The sequence below is a fragment of the Ambystoma mexicanum genome, chromosome 6q (assembly GCF_040938575.1).
Source record: "Ambystoma mexicanum isolate Mex_15411 chromosome 6q, UKY_AmexF1_1, whole genome shotgun sequence".
NCBI lineage: Eukaryota > Metazoa > Chordata > Amphibia > Caudata > Ambystomatidae > Ambystoma > Ambystoma mexicanum.
Genome location: NC_090937.1, coordinates 1,567,592,523 through 1,567,610,458, shown reverse-complemented (window position 1 = coordinate 1,567,610,458; position 17,936 = coordinate 1,567,592,523). Strand labels below are relative to the sequence as shown.

Sequence of the window (17,936 nt, the reverse complement as noted above, 5' to 3'; positions counted from 1 at the left end):
CTGGGGTGTGCCCCACCGTCGGAAGAGGCGATCCACTAGATCCTGCCGTAGTTCCCACTCGTGGCACGAGCGCAGCTCCCTGCTGAGTGAGTCGGCGATGGTGTTTATCCCTGCCAGATGAAACGGCACCAGAAACATCCTTTGGGCGGCGGCCCAATGCCACAGGTCCTGCGCCTCCTTGTACAGTGCTGGGGACCTGGTTCCGCCCTGTTTCCTGATGTAAAACATGGTGGTGGTGTTGTCGGTGAAGATCCTCACCACCTTGCCCTTGAGGGACGGAAGGAAGGACCTGAGGGCCCAGAACATTGCACGGAGCTCCAGGACGTTGATATGGAGGGACTTCTCCGTCGGGAGCCAAAGGCCTCTTGCGTGCAGATTTTCGGTGTGCGCTCCACACCCTTCCAGGGCGGCATCCGTGGTCACCGTCTCCTGGTGGTCTGGGGTCTGGAAGTCCATGCCCGCCGTCAGATGCGCGCGGGTGCCCCACCACCGGACCGCTCGGCGGAAACTCTCGTCGAGTGTGATCCTCTCCTCGAAGCCGCCCGTCGTTTGGATCCAGCGCGCGTCCAGGAACTCCTGCAACGGGCGCATCCGGAGCCTGCACATGGGAATGCGGTAGATGCAAGAAGACATCATTCCGAGGAGGGACTTGATGGACCACACCTTGGCCGCGTCGGAAACCAACATCCGCTGTACCTTGCCCAGGATGGGCCTGGTCCTTTCCTCCGAAGGGGAGGCCAGAAGGGACACTGTCGAGCTTCGCTCCCAGAAACAGTGCGTTTTGTGCGGGTACCAGGTGGGACTTGGCGTAGTTCACGGAGAATCCCAGGTCCGTGAGAAGCTGGACGGTCCTTGCCGTGTGCTCCACGGCGAGCTCCCTCGTCTTGGCTCGGATGAGCCAGTCGTCCAGGTAGGGGTAGACGTGGATCCCCTCGCGGCGCAGCTGCGCCGCCAACGGTGCTAGGCACTTGGTAAATACCCTGGGTGCCGACCGTAGTTCGAAGGGGAGGGCTTTGAACTGGTAGTGACTCCCTTGGACCACAAACCTGAGGAATTTTCGGTGCCCCTTTAGGATGGGAATATGGAAGTAGGCATCCTCCAAATCCAACGACGACAGGAAGTCTCCTTCCTCCAGCTGACCCAGGACGTGCTGGAGGGTGACCATCTGGAACTTCTGCGCCTTGATGAACTTGTTCAGACGATGCAGGTCTAGGATGGGGTGCCATCCTCCCGTCTTCTTCACGAGGAAGTATCTCGAGTAAACTCCGGAGCCCCGAAGCCTCTTTGAGACGAGTTCGATGGCGCCCTTCCTGAGCAACGCCTTTACCTCCAGGAGAAGCTGAGGGACGTGAAGCTCTTTTCTGGCCACGGGGGGGACGCGCGGGCACCTTCTCTGAAACTCGAGCGCGTGGCCCCGGGCTAAGGCATCCAGCACCCAACGGTCGGTGGAGATGGACTCCCACACGCTGACGAAGCTCGCCAGCCGGCCTCCCACCGGGGTGCTTCGGTGGGGGCCCGACCCCAGGGCTGGTTCAATCCTGTTTCGACAAGGCTTTGCCGCCTTGACCTCCTTGGCGACGACGGCGGGGTCCGCCAGACTTGCCTCGTCCTCTGTAGGCCTCCTGAGACGACGAGCGGGCCGCTTGACGGTAGGTAGCGAAACCGCCGCCGGAACCTTTGGAGGCGCCCTTGCTTCCGCTGCTCCGAAAGGGCGTCCGTCGTTGCTGTAGAACCCCCAGGGCCCGGGCCGTCTCAGTGTCCGCTTTAATGGCCTGAAGGGAATCGTCCACTGTTTTCCCAAACAGGTTGTTCCCATCGAACGGCATGTCCAGGACTCTGGTCTGTACGTCTTGACGGAAGTCCGTAGCCTTGAACCATCCACGCCGCCTAAGGCACACGCCGTTGCCCAACTGGCGAAACCCAGTGTCGGCGATGTCCGTCGCAATAGTGATGGCGTGGTCCAACGCCACCTCACCTTCCTGTAGGATCTCCAGGGAATCCGCCCTCTTGTCGTCCGGTAGGAAGTCCAGCAGGGGAGCCAGTTTGTACCATAGCTCCCTGTTGTAGCGGGCCACGATAGCCAAGGCGTTGGCCGCTTTAAGCGTCGTCGCTGCAGACGAGATGACCCCTGCGTCCCATAGCGTCCAATTTCTTTCCCTCGCCGTCCGGTGGGGAAGTCGATGTGGAGGCCGCACCCACCCCCCCCCCGCTTTCTTCCTGGCCGCTGCGGAGACGACGGAGTCCGGGGTAGGCTGCGCCCGGAGGCACAGGGGGGCCGCGTCCGGGACCCCGTACTTCTTCTCGTACCGGTCTCTTCTAACTGGCGTCGTGGAAGGGTTCTTGAGGAGGGCGAGGCCCTCATCCCAAATGTCGTCCAGTAGAGGCACCGCGAGGACCGTCTTCCTTTTGGCCTCGCGCCGTTGATAAAGGAATCCTTCCTTTTTCTTCTCCTCAGGGCAGAGTTGGAAAAGCTCGGATGCCCTGGCGATCATGGAGTGGAACGATCCAATCTCGTCGGGCAGAGAAGCCCTGGTGGGAGGGGACGACGGGAGATCCTCGTTGTATACCTCGGCGTCCGTACCCGTCGCTGCCGTGTCAGTCCCCGTATCATCTCCTCGGGTCGACGGGGAGGAGGGCTGGACGGGTCGCGACGGCTGAAAAGGAGGTGGAGGGCGAATCCTTCTTTTCTTGGGCGGGGGAACACCAGAAGGTCCCGGTTCAGGATCCCCCGACGGGAGAGGTTCCTCCGTCGGCAACGGTAGTCTCGTCCTCATCTCTGAGCATAAGGACTGTTTAGCCAACAAAATGGCCGCCGAGTTGTCTTGCGGTGCTGGCAGCGGGGAATCCGACGGGCGATCAGTGGCCCCGTCGGCACCCTCGACGATGTCGTCGTCACCTGCGTCGGGATCCATCCCGACGGGCTGGTCTTCATCCACGCCAAGGCCGTGGCTTAAGACCTCGATCAGCTCTTCCTCTGAAGCCGAATCTACGACGACGCCCTGCCCCCCCTTTTTCTTCCCCGCCGGGGATTTCACGGGGGTCCTATCGATGGGCACAAAAGAGGACTCCCTCCGAGGTGGCAGGGAGACTGAGCCCCGAGGTCGCCACCACTGGTGTAGCCTCCACAGGCTGAGCCAGGGCCGCCGCGACAGTATCGATAGGGGGCTTGGCCGGATGGATTAAGGCCTTCACCACCTTAGGTGCGCTCACCGCCTTATCCTTGAGGAGGGGGGACGGACACTGCCTCACTCCCCCTCCGATGGGGCCTTCGAGCTTGACCGGGGCCTCTCCAGGAGCTTCGCCGGGTGCTCGCCCTTCCTCTTACCCGACCCAGAGCGTTGGCTCGTGGCTGAAGGTGCCGGGGAGGGTGCGCCCTGCCTGGCGCCCGTAGAGCCAGACCATTCGGCGCTCCCGGTGCCAGCGGACTCGCGGTGCTTGGCCTTGTGTTGGACCCCCGTCGCCGGGGCGTCCTCAAAGGTCTTAGAAGACCGCTCGGATATCTTCCTCTTCTTCTCGCCCGACGGGCTCTTCCCTTCCAGCCAGTTGGCGAGGCGTTGGTGGCGGTCCTTCATGGTCCGCTCCGACATATTGCCGCAAAACGCACAGTCCTTCTCCACGTGTGTCTTGTCCTCATGTAAGCAGTAGAGACAAAAGGAGTGTTCGTCCTCCTTAAAGACGTTCTGCAGCAGGCATCCAGGGCAGACCCTGAACAGCTTTCCGGGCATCGAGCTTCCCTTCTCCTGGGCCATGTCCGGGCCTGAGAAGCTTCTGGAGTCCTCCAAAACGTAGCTCGACGAAATCTTCACCCTTGAGGGGCGCAGACGAATCCGACACGGGTCCCCGTTGATCGGATGGAGAGTCGGTGGAGCTTGAGGCTCTTTTGACCGGAAAAAACGAAGTTTTGAGAAAAGAACGTGAAAAATAGCACTAACGCTCGAGAGCAATAGCACGAGGATCCCAACACATGAACGTGCGGTAAAAATCTGAAGATGGCTGCCAGAGGCGGTGCTTAGGTAGAGGGCAGTCATTGGCTGTGGTCAGTATGACGCAGAGACCAGTGATTGGTTATTACTACGAAAGACAGATCAAAAACGAAACTGATACTGGTTTTTTTCTTTACCGAGGATTCCCAGCCTGACGACGGGGAATATTCATGAGCATGTGAATCCATGCCAGACCCCATGCTGGAGAACAGTCGTTTATCCCAGAGAAGGTATTTAAACCTTGGGACAGCTTACAAAGCTTCCCTGTGTCACTGCACTGAGGGTGCGGTGCAACAAAAATACATGAAAAAGGCTCAACCTCTCCAGGTTAAAAAATCAAGTTCTCAAAATCCAGTAAAGTTTCTGGGGGTCTCTAATGTGAAGGGAATTCACACATTTATGAGAATTCTCCCCAAGAGGCATTAATGAAGTGTTTCCCCACCAGTCTTGTGACAGCATGTTGTACAGGCATGGCAGCTTGCTGGGAGGCAAGACCAACATTGCCATAAGATGAGAACCAAGGTTGGCGGGCCAACATCTGGGCCACCAGAATCATTGTGACTGGTTCCTGGTGCATCTTGTGCACCATCTTGTTGAGCAGGGGATTTTGGGGGTGGGCGTGGGTACACTAGGTGGGGCAGCGTAGACAAATTTCCCCGACCATGTTATCCAGAGCACGTTCCCCTAGGAGCGGTTCTGCAGGTACCTGGAGGTGTTATCTGGGCATTGTGCGTTCTCCAGAGTTGCGAACAAGTCCATCTCTGGGAAGCCCCAAACTGCGAAGACATTGACAATGTCTTTGTGTAAGCGCCACTCGTACTTTACAGGTAGTTGCAAGTCTGAGTACGTCTGCCAGAAGATGGAGTTCCCCTGGAATGTGTTGTGATCAGAGGAATATCTTGCGTTTGAGAGCCCATTTCCATATGTTCTGAGACAGTTTCGATAGCCCTGGAGAGCGAATGCCCCCTTGTTTGTTGCTGTGGTACGGACCGTGAGGACTAGGAGCATCTTCCCCTGGAGGTGTGTTTGAAATGCTTTCAGGGCCTTGAACAATGCTAGCAGTTCCTACAGGTTTATGTGGTTTGCTACCGCTGGGTACCACAAGCTGTGCACCGCCTGATTAAGGAGGCAAGCCTCTCCACCCTATCGGAGATGCGTCCATAGTGAAAATAGCTTCTACTGCGGGGGTGGAGAAAGTCTTCCATTGCATGAGGTTTTCCCTTGACCACCACTGCAGAGTGAACAAGGGCTGCGCCAAGACAACCACTAGATCTTCCCATTGTCTGCTTACCTGACCATTGGCTAGATAAATGCAGGAGGCCATCATCCCCAACAGTCGCATCGCCTTGCGTACGGTCACCTCGTGACTAGCCACATAGTGCGGGATCTGGAACAGCATGTTTCGATCCCTCGGAGGCAAAGACGAAGCCGTCTTTGGTCTGAATTAGAGACCCCAGAAATTGCTCGACTTGGCTGGGGTCTATGCTGGACTTTCTAGTTGATTGAGAACCCTAGACTGATCTATCGCCTTCTGGTGTTTATTAGGCATGTTACGTATGATTCTCTTATTAGCCAGTCGTCAAGGTAAGGGTAGACTGGATAGACTGCCTGCGTAGGTGAGCAGCTACTACCACCAGTACCTTCGTAAACACCCGTGGGGCTGAGGCAATGCCGAAGGGAAGGACCTTGAGCTGGTAGTGCTTGTCCTCCATGAACCTTACATACTCTGTGCGCTGGCAACATTAAAATATGAAAGTATGCATCTTTCATATCCAATGTTGCCATGTAGTCCCCTGCACCAGCAGTGGGATTACTTCCTGCAATGGTGTAATTCTGAAATTTTGCGGTCTGACATTTGTTCGCTGGGTGCAAATCTAATAGGGAGCATGGGGAGATCCTTTTTGGGTACAAGGAAGTAAACTGAATAAATACCCTCGTTTACCTGATGAATGGGGACTACATGGCGCCCTTTTCCTGAAGAATTTGTACATCTTCCAGCAGTATTTGCAGGTGAGCTGGTGAGAGGTGTCTGCTCTTTGGTGGATGGTATCGAGGGGGCAGTGGACCTTGATGCAATAACCGTGGGCGACGTCTTGAGCACCCACTGGTCTGATGTGACCCCCTCCCATGCGTGAAGGAATGACAACCATCCCCTGAATGGGGGTGGCATCGGAGGGGACCCAGATTGGCTAGTCATTTTGATGCGCAGGCCGTGGCGCCTCTTGGGGTAGAGGTTCTGCCTCTACCCTTGCCTCTGTGCTGCCCCCTTTGCTTGTATTGGCTGCTGCCAGCTGAAGCTTACCCAGAGGGCCATGGGGTACCTCCAGCGCCATACTGTCCGTGTATAGATCGGGAGAAGGATTGACCCCGACCGGGACAGCAAGAGTTTGCACCTACCTCCCCGTGATTGAAAAGGTTTGGCTGTGATTTGGTTGAGAGATTGGAGGGTCTCCTGCTCTCTTTTTGCCGTTTCCAAGGAGTCATCCACAGCCTTACCGAACAAGTTGGACTCTTCCACGAGCTGGTTTATCAAGGAGGCCAGAGTCTCTGGGTTAAAACCAGAGTTCTTTAGCCAGGCGTGCCTCTTGAGGAGAGTACACTGTACGTGTGTCCTGCCCCCTCTGCAGCATCTAGCGCTTTAAGGATTTTGTGGGTCACCTGCCTTCCTTCAGATATGACCGCCAGTAGGCGTGATTGCACGGCTTCAGGGACCCCCTTGGAGACCTTCTTGAAACAGGTTCCACTGCACATCGCTATAACTCGTGAGAAGAGTAGCATTTGGAATTTTGGTAGACTATGCTGCCGACGTGGTGACATTTGCCAAGGGCATAGAGTTTTGTTTTTTTACCTCCGAGTTGCACAGAAATACCACAAAGCATTAGTTCAGCAGATTCACATTTACACAGGAGTTATAGAAGCACTACAGAAGCAGTTTACAGGCATGTTATATTGAAGAGCATTTACACTGTTCCGTTTTCACTAATTTTCGGTTCACTCCTGCTGCTCAAGTATTGGCGGAATCCCCATATCACTTGGTCTGTTGTGGCTGGGAAGCAAGCTAGAGTAGACTTCCTCCTGGTCATTTACCCACACCATGTCATTTACCCATTCCTCAGTTGTTGGGGGTGCCATCGTTTTTCAACCTCATTAATATGGCGCACTTAGCCAGTAGGCGACCAATGGTAATAAGCTTGCGCTTCGATACATTCATTTTAAGTATACAGCCAAATCTACATATCGATCGCTCCCAGTTCACCAAATGCTCCACTATAGCTTTAAGTGCCTCACAGACCACACCCCAGTATTCAAAGAGCTTCCTGCAGGACCATAACATGTGTATCAAGTCGGCTTCTTTGCTCCTACACCTACGGCATTTCCCTGTGGCTTCAAGCATGCTCTTCAAGCAAGCTGGTGTGAGGAGTACTCCGTTTAGTACTTTAAAGATGATGTGCCTAAACCTGGAATTAAGCGACACCGTTTCGTGAGGCTGCACAGTTGTGACCAGTGAGAATCTGAATAAGCGCCCCTAGGTCCCTTTCCCAGCCCCCACTAACATCGGGCACTTGCACCCCCCTTGTTTCCAACACCATGCTATACAATGTGGAGGCAGTCTTCTTGGTCGTCCCAGTCGAGGTTTTGTAACTGAGGCATGGATGAGACTCTGGTTCTTGTGGGAATCCCTCCCATGCTACTGCAATTGTAGATCTGAGTCGAAGATATTGCAGCTTCTGCAGTGAGATTTTCCTCCCCCTTCCCACATCTGAAGCTTGATGTCCTCCCAGGGTGTAAACTGGCCATTTTGATACAGGTCTCCAAACTGTAGAACACCCACCTCCCACCACTGTGTAGATAATGATTCTGGATGGCAACCTGCTTGGCCCAGTCAACAGATTGGCAGTTGGGGGACTGTAAATGACAACTCTAGCTAACAAATCAGTACTCCTCCAAAGTAAGATTGCTAATAAGAAATCCACCTTACCGAACCAGGCAACCTCTCAATACCTAATGACTCACCAGACCAATTCAACTTCCCCAAAGTTTCCGCACTTGAAGTTGAGAAAATTATTTCTTCTCTGAAACCCTCTAAATGCCAGGGAGACAACTGCCCAGCTCAATTAAGGATGCAACCACAGACCTTGCAACTTTCATTTCCAAACCTATCAATGCCTCTATCTCAACCAACATCGTTCCAAGTAATTTAAAAGTCTTGGGTCCTACCTTTGTTAAAAAAGCAAACACTGGACCCCTACATTCCGACTAATCACAGTCCAATTACCACGGTGCCTTTTTTACAAATACTCGACAAAGTATTGTACCTTCAAATACAGTGGTACCTTGAAACTAACTATCTACTAGGCGTCCGCCAATCAGGTTTCATGGCACTTAAATGGCACCAATTGATTTAAAACACAAATGGAGAAACTCGAGGATAAAGGAAACACTGCCATGCTACTCCTTGACCTGTCAGCTGCCTTTAACCTGGTGGACGATGAAGTTTTGTGCAAACACCTTGCATCAGCAGCTCACTTCTCCAAGGACGCAATAGCTTGGGTGCAATCCTTCCTAAATAACAGGACTATGAGAGTCTTCTCCCCTTCAGCCTCAGCCGACCCGATACCCATAACCTGTGGCGTACCACAAGGCTCTTGTATCTCACCTACCATGCACAACGCCGCTTTGACAAATTGGATAATCTGGGTGTCACCCACACTAATTATGCAGCTCATACCCCTTTCGGGCAATTACCTAAAGGACATGGCCCTTGTGAACAAAATGTACCTCCTCATTCAGGCATGGATGGCAACCCATGGCCTCTGCCTGAAAGACAAAACCGAGCTCCTGCTTTTCGGTACCGCTGCCAACCAAAAACTCAATACAGACTAGACTACCTTCAACATTGATGGAAACCTTATCAAGGTCGTAAAGGAAGTAAAAACTCTAGGTTTTTATCTCGACTCTTTCCTGACCAAACAAGTAAACAGTATGGCATCAGCAACTTCTTAGGACGAAAGTAGCAGGACTTGCAGGATCGCTTGTCGTGGTCACGAGGTAAGCACCTATTGCATTTGCGAAGGGTCTTCTATGGGTATTTTCCGTTGCAAGATGAACAAAACTCAAATTGAGTCCTTGCCATAACAGATTAAATGCGGCAGCCAGACCAGGAAAGGGAGAGGGGGGGGGGGGTTGTTCGTGAGGCAATGCATTCTCCAAAGAATCAAGCAAGGGCCTCACCGCGTACTGTAAGGGCCTGGCCGGAGGGCTGAGGCCACATGGTTGACAATCGCTGCACCAGTCGCTGAAACAGCAGTTGGATGTTGTCCGTGCAGAGATCCACAAAGTGGTTTAAGAGAAAGACTAAACAACCATCGGTCGTGGGACAACAAACAATTACTTTAGCAATATCAACTTTGACGGGCTCTGCATAAGGCGAGCAAATAGTTGGGTGGAAAAAAAAAAAACTATCTTGGGGACCGACGCGTGAGGTATTCTGGGTACACTACACATCACTGATAGTGTTACAGTCACGGCCATGCCAGCGTCCTCTCAAGCCTTCAAAGTAAGATGCAATAGTCTGCGATTACCACTAGATGCCGGACTTTATACACAGCATGTGAATCTAAGCAGATTAACAAGCATCAGAAACTACTATTTCTCAAACCCCAGCCAGAGTAACTGCTTAATGTATTATGATTGTTACCCAGGAGCTGCATTTCATTTCTTGCTCACCATTATTTCAAAGTCTATATTATCGGCAAAAGAATTTTATCAAACAGGCAAGAGCTGGGAATCTAACGAAGACTGCCTTGCTTATATATAGAAGCTATTAACTAATAAGCAATGCATAGATTAAAATGGAGAAGTCCTCGTACCAAGACCAAGTTTCCCATGGGAAAAAGAAAATAAAGGTGATTTACATTAGTTTATGAGCATTACTTCTAACTGAAGCATTCGAGTCATAACTTTACAGTGTTTAGTTAACGCAAAAGGGACATTTTACATTTTCAAACACATAATGAAGCAAGTGGCTGTCAGAGTAGCAAAGCTGTGTCCAGATTCTGAAACAGTACACTAGGCAGTGACAATCATGGATCACAAAAAGGCCAAGTAAGAAGCCCATTTCATTTAAATGCAGTCATTTCAAAGAAGGCCACAGTCCTTTCAAGGGGACATATTGCTGTTAAATTATTTTGATTTGTACAAAGCCAACAGAGACGGCAAAAGTAATTCAAGAAACAAATACACATAGTGGAACTGCAGTGCATGATCAACATTAACCCATGAAGTAATGTCTAAACCCAACTGTCCTAAGCATCCAATCCTAATATAATAAAAAGAAGCTAGTATTAAGGACTTACCAGGAGATCTACTAGTTTTGCTTGACGAACGTTCACCAGATGCTGTCTTTCGGTATCTAGGACTAGATCTTGATAAACGTCTTGGGCTCCTGGAACGCCTTGGACTGCGACGAGATGCACGCCTGGGGCTTCGGCTTCTGCTTCTGCTTCTTGTTCTACGACGTGCAAATTTCTCAGGGCTCCTAGAACGACGAGCTCTATGGCCAGAGCCTGATGATCTAGAGTGTCTTGGACTGGAACCTGCAGAACCAGAACGCCGACGGGAGTTTTGGTTCTCTTTTTTGTCTGCCTCATTTCTGTAACAAAAGAAGACCTTTACTTAGTACAAGTTTATGGACACTAGTTTGAAACATGACTACTACCTGAATTAAAATGCATCTACTAATTCCAAGAACCTTCTCTACCTGCCTGTTCAACACTGGAGATTTAAGAGAAGCCACATGAACTTGCTGGCCCAATAAATTATACTCTGTGCTGGCCAAACATTTCTCCTATTCCTTCAGAGGTATTCTTCCTTTACTCACTTTCCACCTCCCCCGGTGCCCCCACGTTTCCCTCTCCCCCGAGGCTCACCATCTCCAGAGCACTGGTCATCTCGAGGCTGGACTACTGCAACAGCCTCAATCTTCTTGCCTCTGCTCAGTCCTCTACAATTTATCCAGAACAGGACTGCAAGACTCAAGCCCAGGGATCTTATTTCTCCAGCAGTGAAATCTCTTCACTGGCTCCCAATGGCGGCAAAGGATCAAGCTAAAGAGCCTCCTTATCGTCCACAAGGCTTTCTGGACCCTGGCACTGCACTACCTCAAACGCCCTCTTCCTTAACATCTCCCTTCGATCTCTCCTCTAAACCCCCTCCAATTCGGGAGGGTCAGTCGCTTTTCCAAGCAGAGTTGAGGGAAGATCTCTTTTCAGCTAAGGCCTTCCTCTGGAGCCACTCTCAAACTTGAGCAGAACCACCTCTGGTTCCAGAGGCAACTCAAGACCTTCCACTTGACTTTGCTTTCCCTCTTCCTCTCCCATGCCGAAGATCAGGTCCATGCACTGGTCATCTGGATTTGGGCCCAGGTCCCTGCATGTCCCATTGTACCTTGCACTACCCTCTTGGCTTCCCAGCACTTGGTCTGTATCTGTAACTCTACAGTGTCTCCTCTGCTCTTGAGAGCCTTCGATTGGCTGCACTTCTCCATTCTCCTCCCACCCCACATTCCTTTGACACTTCTCCCCATCCCTTCCCCGCACTCTGAATGAGAAGGACTAGTAAGAGTTTTTCCTCCCTCCATTACTTATGCCACCCCCAACTTGTTGCGCCTAGAAACAGTGTACAGGCGTATTATAAATGCCATATCATATCCCAACTATCCACCACCTCACATTAGCGCCAAAACAATAGTTTGTACAGGTTTAGTCACAAGCTTTAAATGGTCCCCCTCTAGTGTTGATCGGAAGTAGTACTGTATTTGTATTGCGCCCCCTGGCCCAAAAGGCATCTCATCTGGGCGCATTTCTTAGTGAAAGTACCTGTACAAGGTACTGGTTGCATATTTATGCAGACACATTAAGCCACTCGCCATTTTACAGGATATTGCGCCCATAAGGCCGTAACAAAGCCGCCTTACCTCTGACAGCCTGGCATTACAAGACCTCGCCATCACAAGCTTCCAAGACTACAAAGCATCTGCCACAAGAAAACCGCAACAAAAATAAACAATCGGTTAAGGGGACAGGTCTTGCCTCTGGGATATTCCACCCTTTACACAGCCATTCTGTGCTGGAATAGCACAATGTGTAGGATATTGAACAGCTCAAGCAAGTAGTGCCACTAAAAAGCTTAAACTAGGAACATTGAACAAGGAAAAGTAGCCACCATCCACAAAACCAGTGAGACTGGACTTCAGTTGGACAACCAGACAACCCAGCAGGGAAAGACCTGAACCACCAACGTAACTGGAAAAACAGACCCAGAATCGGAGAAACAGAGCCTCTAACCAACAAGTCCACAAAAATGTATTGTACTAGGAAATAATGACGCATAAGAAGGAGCCAAACTAACAAACCAAACAGAAGCCCAACAATCTCAAACCACCACACCCGCAAATAAACAGCACACCCAACTGCCCACTGGAAGCGAGCCCCTTTGCTGGGACAAGACCAAAATCACTACTTATCGCGTTACCCATCAACTTACTGCCCAGCAGTACAACTAACCACCCACAAACTTCCTAAACACATAAGTAATACTAGAAAAACAGACAGGCATGAAACCCATAGCACAACCAAAAGAAATGGTCTCAACGTTAATCTCAAAACAATAAGGAGACAAATCAACACGGTCAGGGAGACTATCACGAAGAAACAAAAATATAAAGGAAAAACCAATAAATAACTCGCCACACTCAAAAGGCAAACAAAACCCAGAAAACAAAAAAGATACAACTTTGCCAACACTAGATAAATGTCATGACACTGCCGAGATTATACAAACTCCTAGGTCATTGAGGAACAGACATCCTTTTCCTCACTGATATCTGGCTAAATCAAAAAACGTCAACGTAGTAGCACACAAATCCCTAGCCAAAAACTTCAAAGTGAAACAAGGGACAAATAAGGATAAATAGTAGGTCTCGCTGTTGCATAGCAAGATCACCCAAAGATGAGAACAGAACCAACACTAAACATCCCAAACAGAATTATTACTTCTGCAATTCGATTTAGACTAAACACTGACATACTGGACACCATCATAATATGACCCATTCCCTTTCAGTCCAAACACCCACATCCCATATATAATTTTCTAACGCCCACCCCCCCCCCAAAAGAAATGAAACCCCGCTAAAAACCTTCGAGATGAAAGAACCTTGTCTGTGTGAAGTGGCCTGGCTCTGAAGTTCTTGGTTTCTGGCTTTATTTGCCCCCACCCCACTTCCTATTTGCTGCAATGCAGTGAAGCATGCAGTGAAACCTGTATTTGCCATTTACTGCAAACCAAGTGCGTTTGCAGTAAATACAAAATAAGGAATAAGTTACTTACCTGTAACTATTGTTCTCCAGCATGGGTCTGTCATGGATTCACATGCTCATGAATATTCTGTCAGGCCAGGACTCCTTGGTAAAAGAAACCGTTCCACACAAACGGTCTTTCTACTATAAACCCATTACTGAGCTCTGGGTCATACTTCTCCCAGCCAATGACTGCCCTCTCCCTAATCCCCCTCCTCTGGCAGCAGTTTTCAGATCTGGTAGCACGTCAAGTGGCAGTATGACCAAGAACAGCCAGGGCGGTAGGAGGGCGGGTTTGAATGTGAATCCATGAAGAATACATAGCAGTACAACATTACACAACCACGGGAGGTGGCAAGGCTCAACAGAAGCAATTACTCTTGCCTCCGGAACAGGCTCACCTTCAAGTGAGTAGGTTAGGTAGCACTGCTTGGCCGACCCTGGACTCCTCTCCGGAATCCCTGTCGACGGAGTAGAATCTTGTGAAAGTGTGCGTGGAGCGCCACGTAGCAGCCCTGCAGATGTCCAGCAGGGGCACACCAGACAGGAACGCAGTGTTTGCAGTGACCGCTCTGGTGGAATGGGCTCCGATGACTGGGCTGCAGTCGGTTTGCCAACCAGGGACAGTGAGTGATACAGCCAGAGAGCCACCTGAAGATGGAAGCCTTGGACAAGGACTACCCCTGGTTCACAGGATAAAGTTCACGAATAGTTGCGACGTCTTCCAGAAACTCTTAATACTTGCCACATAGAACTTCAGAGCACGAGCCACATCCACCGAGTGCAAAGCCCTCTCAGGCGGCAAAGGTTTGTAAAGAATACAAGCAACAACAAAGGCTTGAGGTGGAGGCATGAAGGAGGGGTGCGTCTGCAGCACTCGCGTGCCGCTAAGAGTGAGATACGGCTGTTTGCAGGATAGGGCCTAGATCTCACCCACCGTGCCGGCAGATGTGATGGCCACGAGGAAAGCAGTTTTACACAAAAGGAACGAGAGATGCTTGATGCATAGGCTCGCAGGGAGGCCCATGAGCCTCGTCAGCACCATGTTGAGTTCCCAAAACTGGGTCGGCGCCTTCACCGGCGGGGCGAAAAAGTACCGTCCCAGAGACCTGGTGCAGTGGGAGATGGCCACCTGATGCACCTTCATCGAGGAATGCACCAGCCCCACCTTGGCCAAGGACAAAGTACGGAAGAAACTGGGTCCGTGACCCTCAGGCTGATCTTCTGAGTCTGGCACTACAACGCAAAACCCTTCCACTTGTACTCGTAGCACTAGAGTCGACACTCTGGCAAGGAACTCCATGCAGTCTGCCGGTAACTACCCTCTAAACTCTAAGGCTGCAGGATCCAACAATTCAGATTCATCGATCCTGGATCGTGATGTAGGATTGCGCCGCCTCTGGCGAGCAGATCCACTACCACTGAGCAGTTTGACCGGGGGCGATGTTGACAGGCTGAGAAGAATATGGGTACCAAATCTGCCTCAGCGACATGGATCAACCTGCATCTGCACCGTTGAATTGATTGATGACTCACAGCAGGAGAGGCAATGGACGGAACGCCTACAGGAACAGGCCTTCCCACAAGGAAAACAAGCCCATGTGACTCAGCTGGTGGAACCTGCTGGTGAATCTCTGGCATTTGGAATTAGTCGGTCGCAAAAAAAAAAAAAAAACTGATTTCTGCCCTACTTGCAGAAGAGGCGGTCCCACTTGACCTTGCCAAAGTTCCCACTCGTGGCAAGAGCACAGCTCCCTGCTGAGTCAGCGATGGTGTTCTTGACTCCTGCCAGGTGAAAAACATCTCTTGGGGCGACGGCCCAGTGCCACAAGTACTGCACCTCTCCTGCACCTCTCTGGAGAGCGCCGAGACCAGGCGCGGGGCCCCCCCCCCCGGGCTTCACTAATGTAGAACATGATATTTTGTTTGTATCGCACTCTTATACAAGTGTTTCAGAGCGCGACTAGGCAAGGGAGGGGAACAGGGGAGAACACAGCACAAAATAAAAATGATCTTACTAGGCCCTGTGACATTGAGAACGCGCAAGTGCATGGGAAAGGGAAGAGGGAAAGTGGAAAGTGCAGAAGCCAAAGAGCGCGGATAAATAAAATAAATAGGAAATTGATGTAAACTGTGGTAGTGCAGCCAGCAAGTGGCAAGTGCTGTGTTTCAGGCAGCAGACTGGGTAAGTCTGAATAAGTGCAGAAAAAGAAAAATGGGGGTGGGGGCTGTATGGGTACAGATACAATCCCCAGTGCAAGGGGTGGCCAGGAGGCAGTGCAGGACGGTGGCAGGGTGAGCAGGTAACTGGGCCCAGGGGACAGAGGGTGGCCAGGTGCACAGTGCCAAGAGAGTAGATCAGCAGGGGAGAAGGGGAGCGAAGGCAGAAGCAAAGAGGAAGGTTTTGCGATGCTTCCGGAACCGGAGATGGTTCTCATGTTTTAGAGTGGCAGGGAGGCTGTTCCAGAGGGAGGCCCCAGCCGAATATAGAGATCTACCACCAGCTTGTTTCTTTGAAAAACGACTGACCCTGAGGGAGTTAGAGGTAGAGGAGCGAAGAGCTTGAGAGGGGAGGCATTTGCGGAGGGATAACTAAAGGTATTTTGGACACAGGCCCCAGAAAGCCTTAGGGACGATGCAGAGGGTTTTGAATTTAATCCTTGCATCCACTGGGAGCCAATGGAGAGATTTCAAAGCTGGAGAGATACGATCCCAGGGCTTGAGGCGAAGGACAAGTCTCGCAGTCCTGTTCTGGATAAGTTGTCGAGGGCGGAGTGTAGAGGCAGGTGGATTTAGAAAAAGGCTGTTACAATAGTCCAAGCTAGAGAGAACCATGGTGGTATTGTCAGAGAATACCCTCATCACCTAGCCCTTGAGGGACGGAACGAACAACTTTAGGACGTTCAGTTCCCATTCGTGTAGACGATTCATCTCCCTGCTGAGAGAGTCTGCTTGCACATTTTTTAATCCTGGTAAGTGGAACGCCAACAGATGTATGTCGTGTTGGAGGGCCCAATGCCAGATCTCCTGGGCTTCCGTCGACAGGATCCTGGAGAGAGTTCCTCCCTGCTTTCGTAGATAAAACATTGTCGTGTTGTCCGTCATGATTCTCACCACTGAGCCCTTTATCTGTGGTAGAAAGGATTTTAGGGCCCAACGCACCGCTCTCAACTCTAGCAGATTGATGTGAAGGGCGGATTCTTCCGATGACCAACAACCCTGAACCTGTAGGGACCCCAGATGAGCTCCCCACCCAGTTAGAAAAGCATCCGTCACCACTGTCCTCTGGAACACAGGTTCCAGCAGGGGCATTCCCTTTGTCAGATGTATGGAAATTCATCACCATTGAAGAGCCTGCACGAGCTGGCCGTTGATGGTCAACTTGTCCGACCAGCGCCCTTAACTCTGTGCCAATCGATCCGCTAAGAATTCCTGAAGAGGCATCATGAAGAGGTGACAATTGTCGATCAAGGGTAAGCAGGAAGACATGGTCCCCAGCAGGGACATGTACCTTCGCACTGACACTCGTGTCGACCTTCCATTCCGATGCCTTTTGTTGCAGTCTGAATTCTTTCAAGGGATGGCTTCACCAGCCCCGACTGTGTGGAACTCTGCCCCCAAAAAGACCAAGGTCCTTGATGGCTTTAATGAGTACTTGTCGAAGTTCACTGCAAAGCCAAAACGTTGTAGGAGAGACATGGTGGCATCTAGGCTTTCTTGTGCCCTTTCCGGAGACACTCCCCTCACTAGCCAGTCGTCCAAATAAGGGTACACATGGTGACCTTCCTTCCTTAACCAGGCTGCTATTGGAGCCAGACATTTGGTGAACGTCCTGGGGGACGATTTTAGTCCGAACGGGAGGACCTTGAACTGATAGTGGGTTCGTCCGACGAAGAACGGCAGAAATCTTGTGTCGTCGACGCATCGGGATATGGAAATATGCGTCCTATATGGAAGGTCTAGCGACGACAAATAATCTCCGGGTTGTATCGATCGGATCACCTCCTGAAACAAACCAGGAGTTACCAGAAGCTCCTCTGAAAGGAACCAACATTCCTACCACTCTGGAGGGCTCAGAGTGACCGCGCAGTGTCAGTATCCTCTTTCATGCCCTTTAAGGCCTCATCAACTTTCACCGAACAGTTGTTCCCCTTCACACGGCATATCCAAGACTTATATTGCACCTCCGGTCTGAACGTAGTGCACTTGAGCCAGGCTTGCCTTCGTAGTACTACGCCATTATTGATTTGCTTAAATCCGGACTCTGCTAGGTCGACAGCAATGTTTATAGCATGGTTGGAGGCCTCTTCTCCTTCCCGCACTAGCAACATGGCGGACTTTCTATGTTCTTCAGGCAAATGTTCCAAGATAGGAGCCAGCCGGTGCCACATTTCCCTGTCATACCTAGACATAATCGCCAAGGAGTTGGCTGCTTTAACTGTAGTCGCGCCGACCGACAGCACCTTCTTGCCAAAAGCGTCTTGCCTACTGGCTTACTGGCTTCATTATCCGGCGGGGTCGTGCATTTATGTTGAGACCTGGCCTTTCTAGACGCCGCAAATACCACCGATTCCAGCGAAGGTTGAGACGTCAA

General features: G+C 51.1%; 1 protein-coding gene across 2 annotated transcripts in view; it reads right to left on the bottom strand.

The window, feature by feature from the left end:
• Nucleotides 1–17,936, bottom strand: part of ZNF638 (zinc finger protein 638) — an 846,814-nt gene that overhangs the window by 685,964 nt on the left and 142,914 nt on the right. For both annotated transcript variants that reach the window (XM_069632287.1, XM_069632288.1), the window contains one exon: nt 10,340–10,635. In XM_069632287.1, the coding sequence (XP_069488388.1) occupies nt 10,340–10,635 (296 nt within the window). The remainder of the gene's footprint in view (nt 1–10,339; nt 10,636–17,936) is intronic.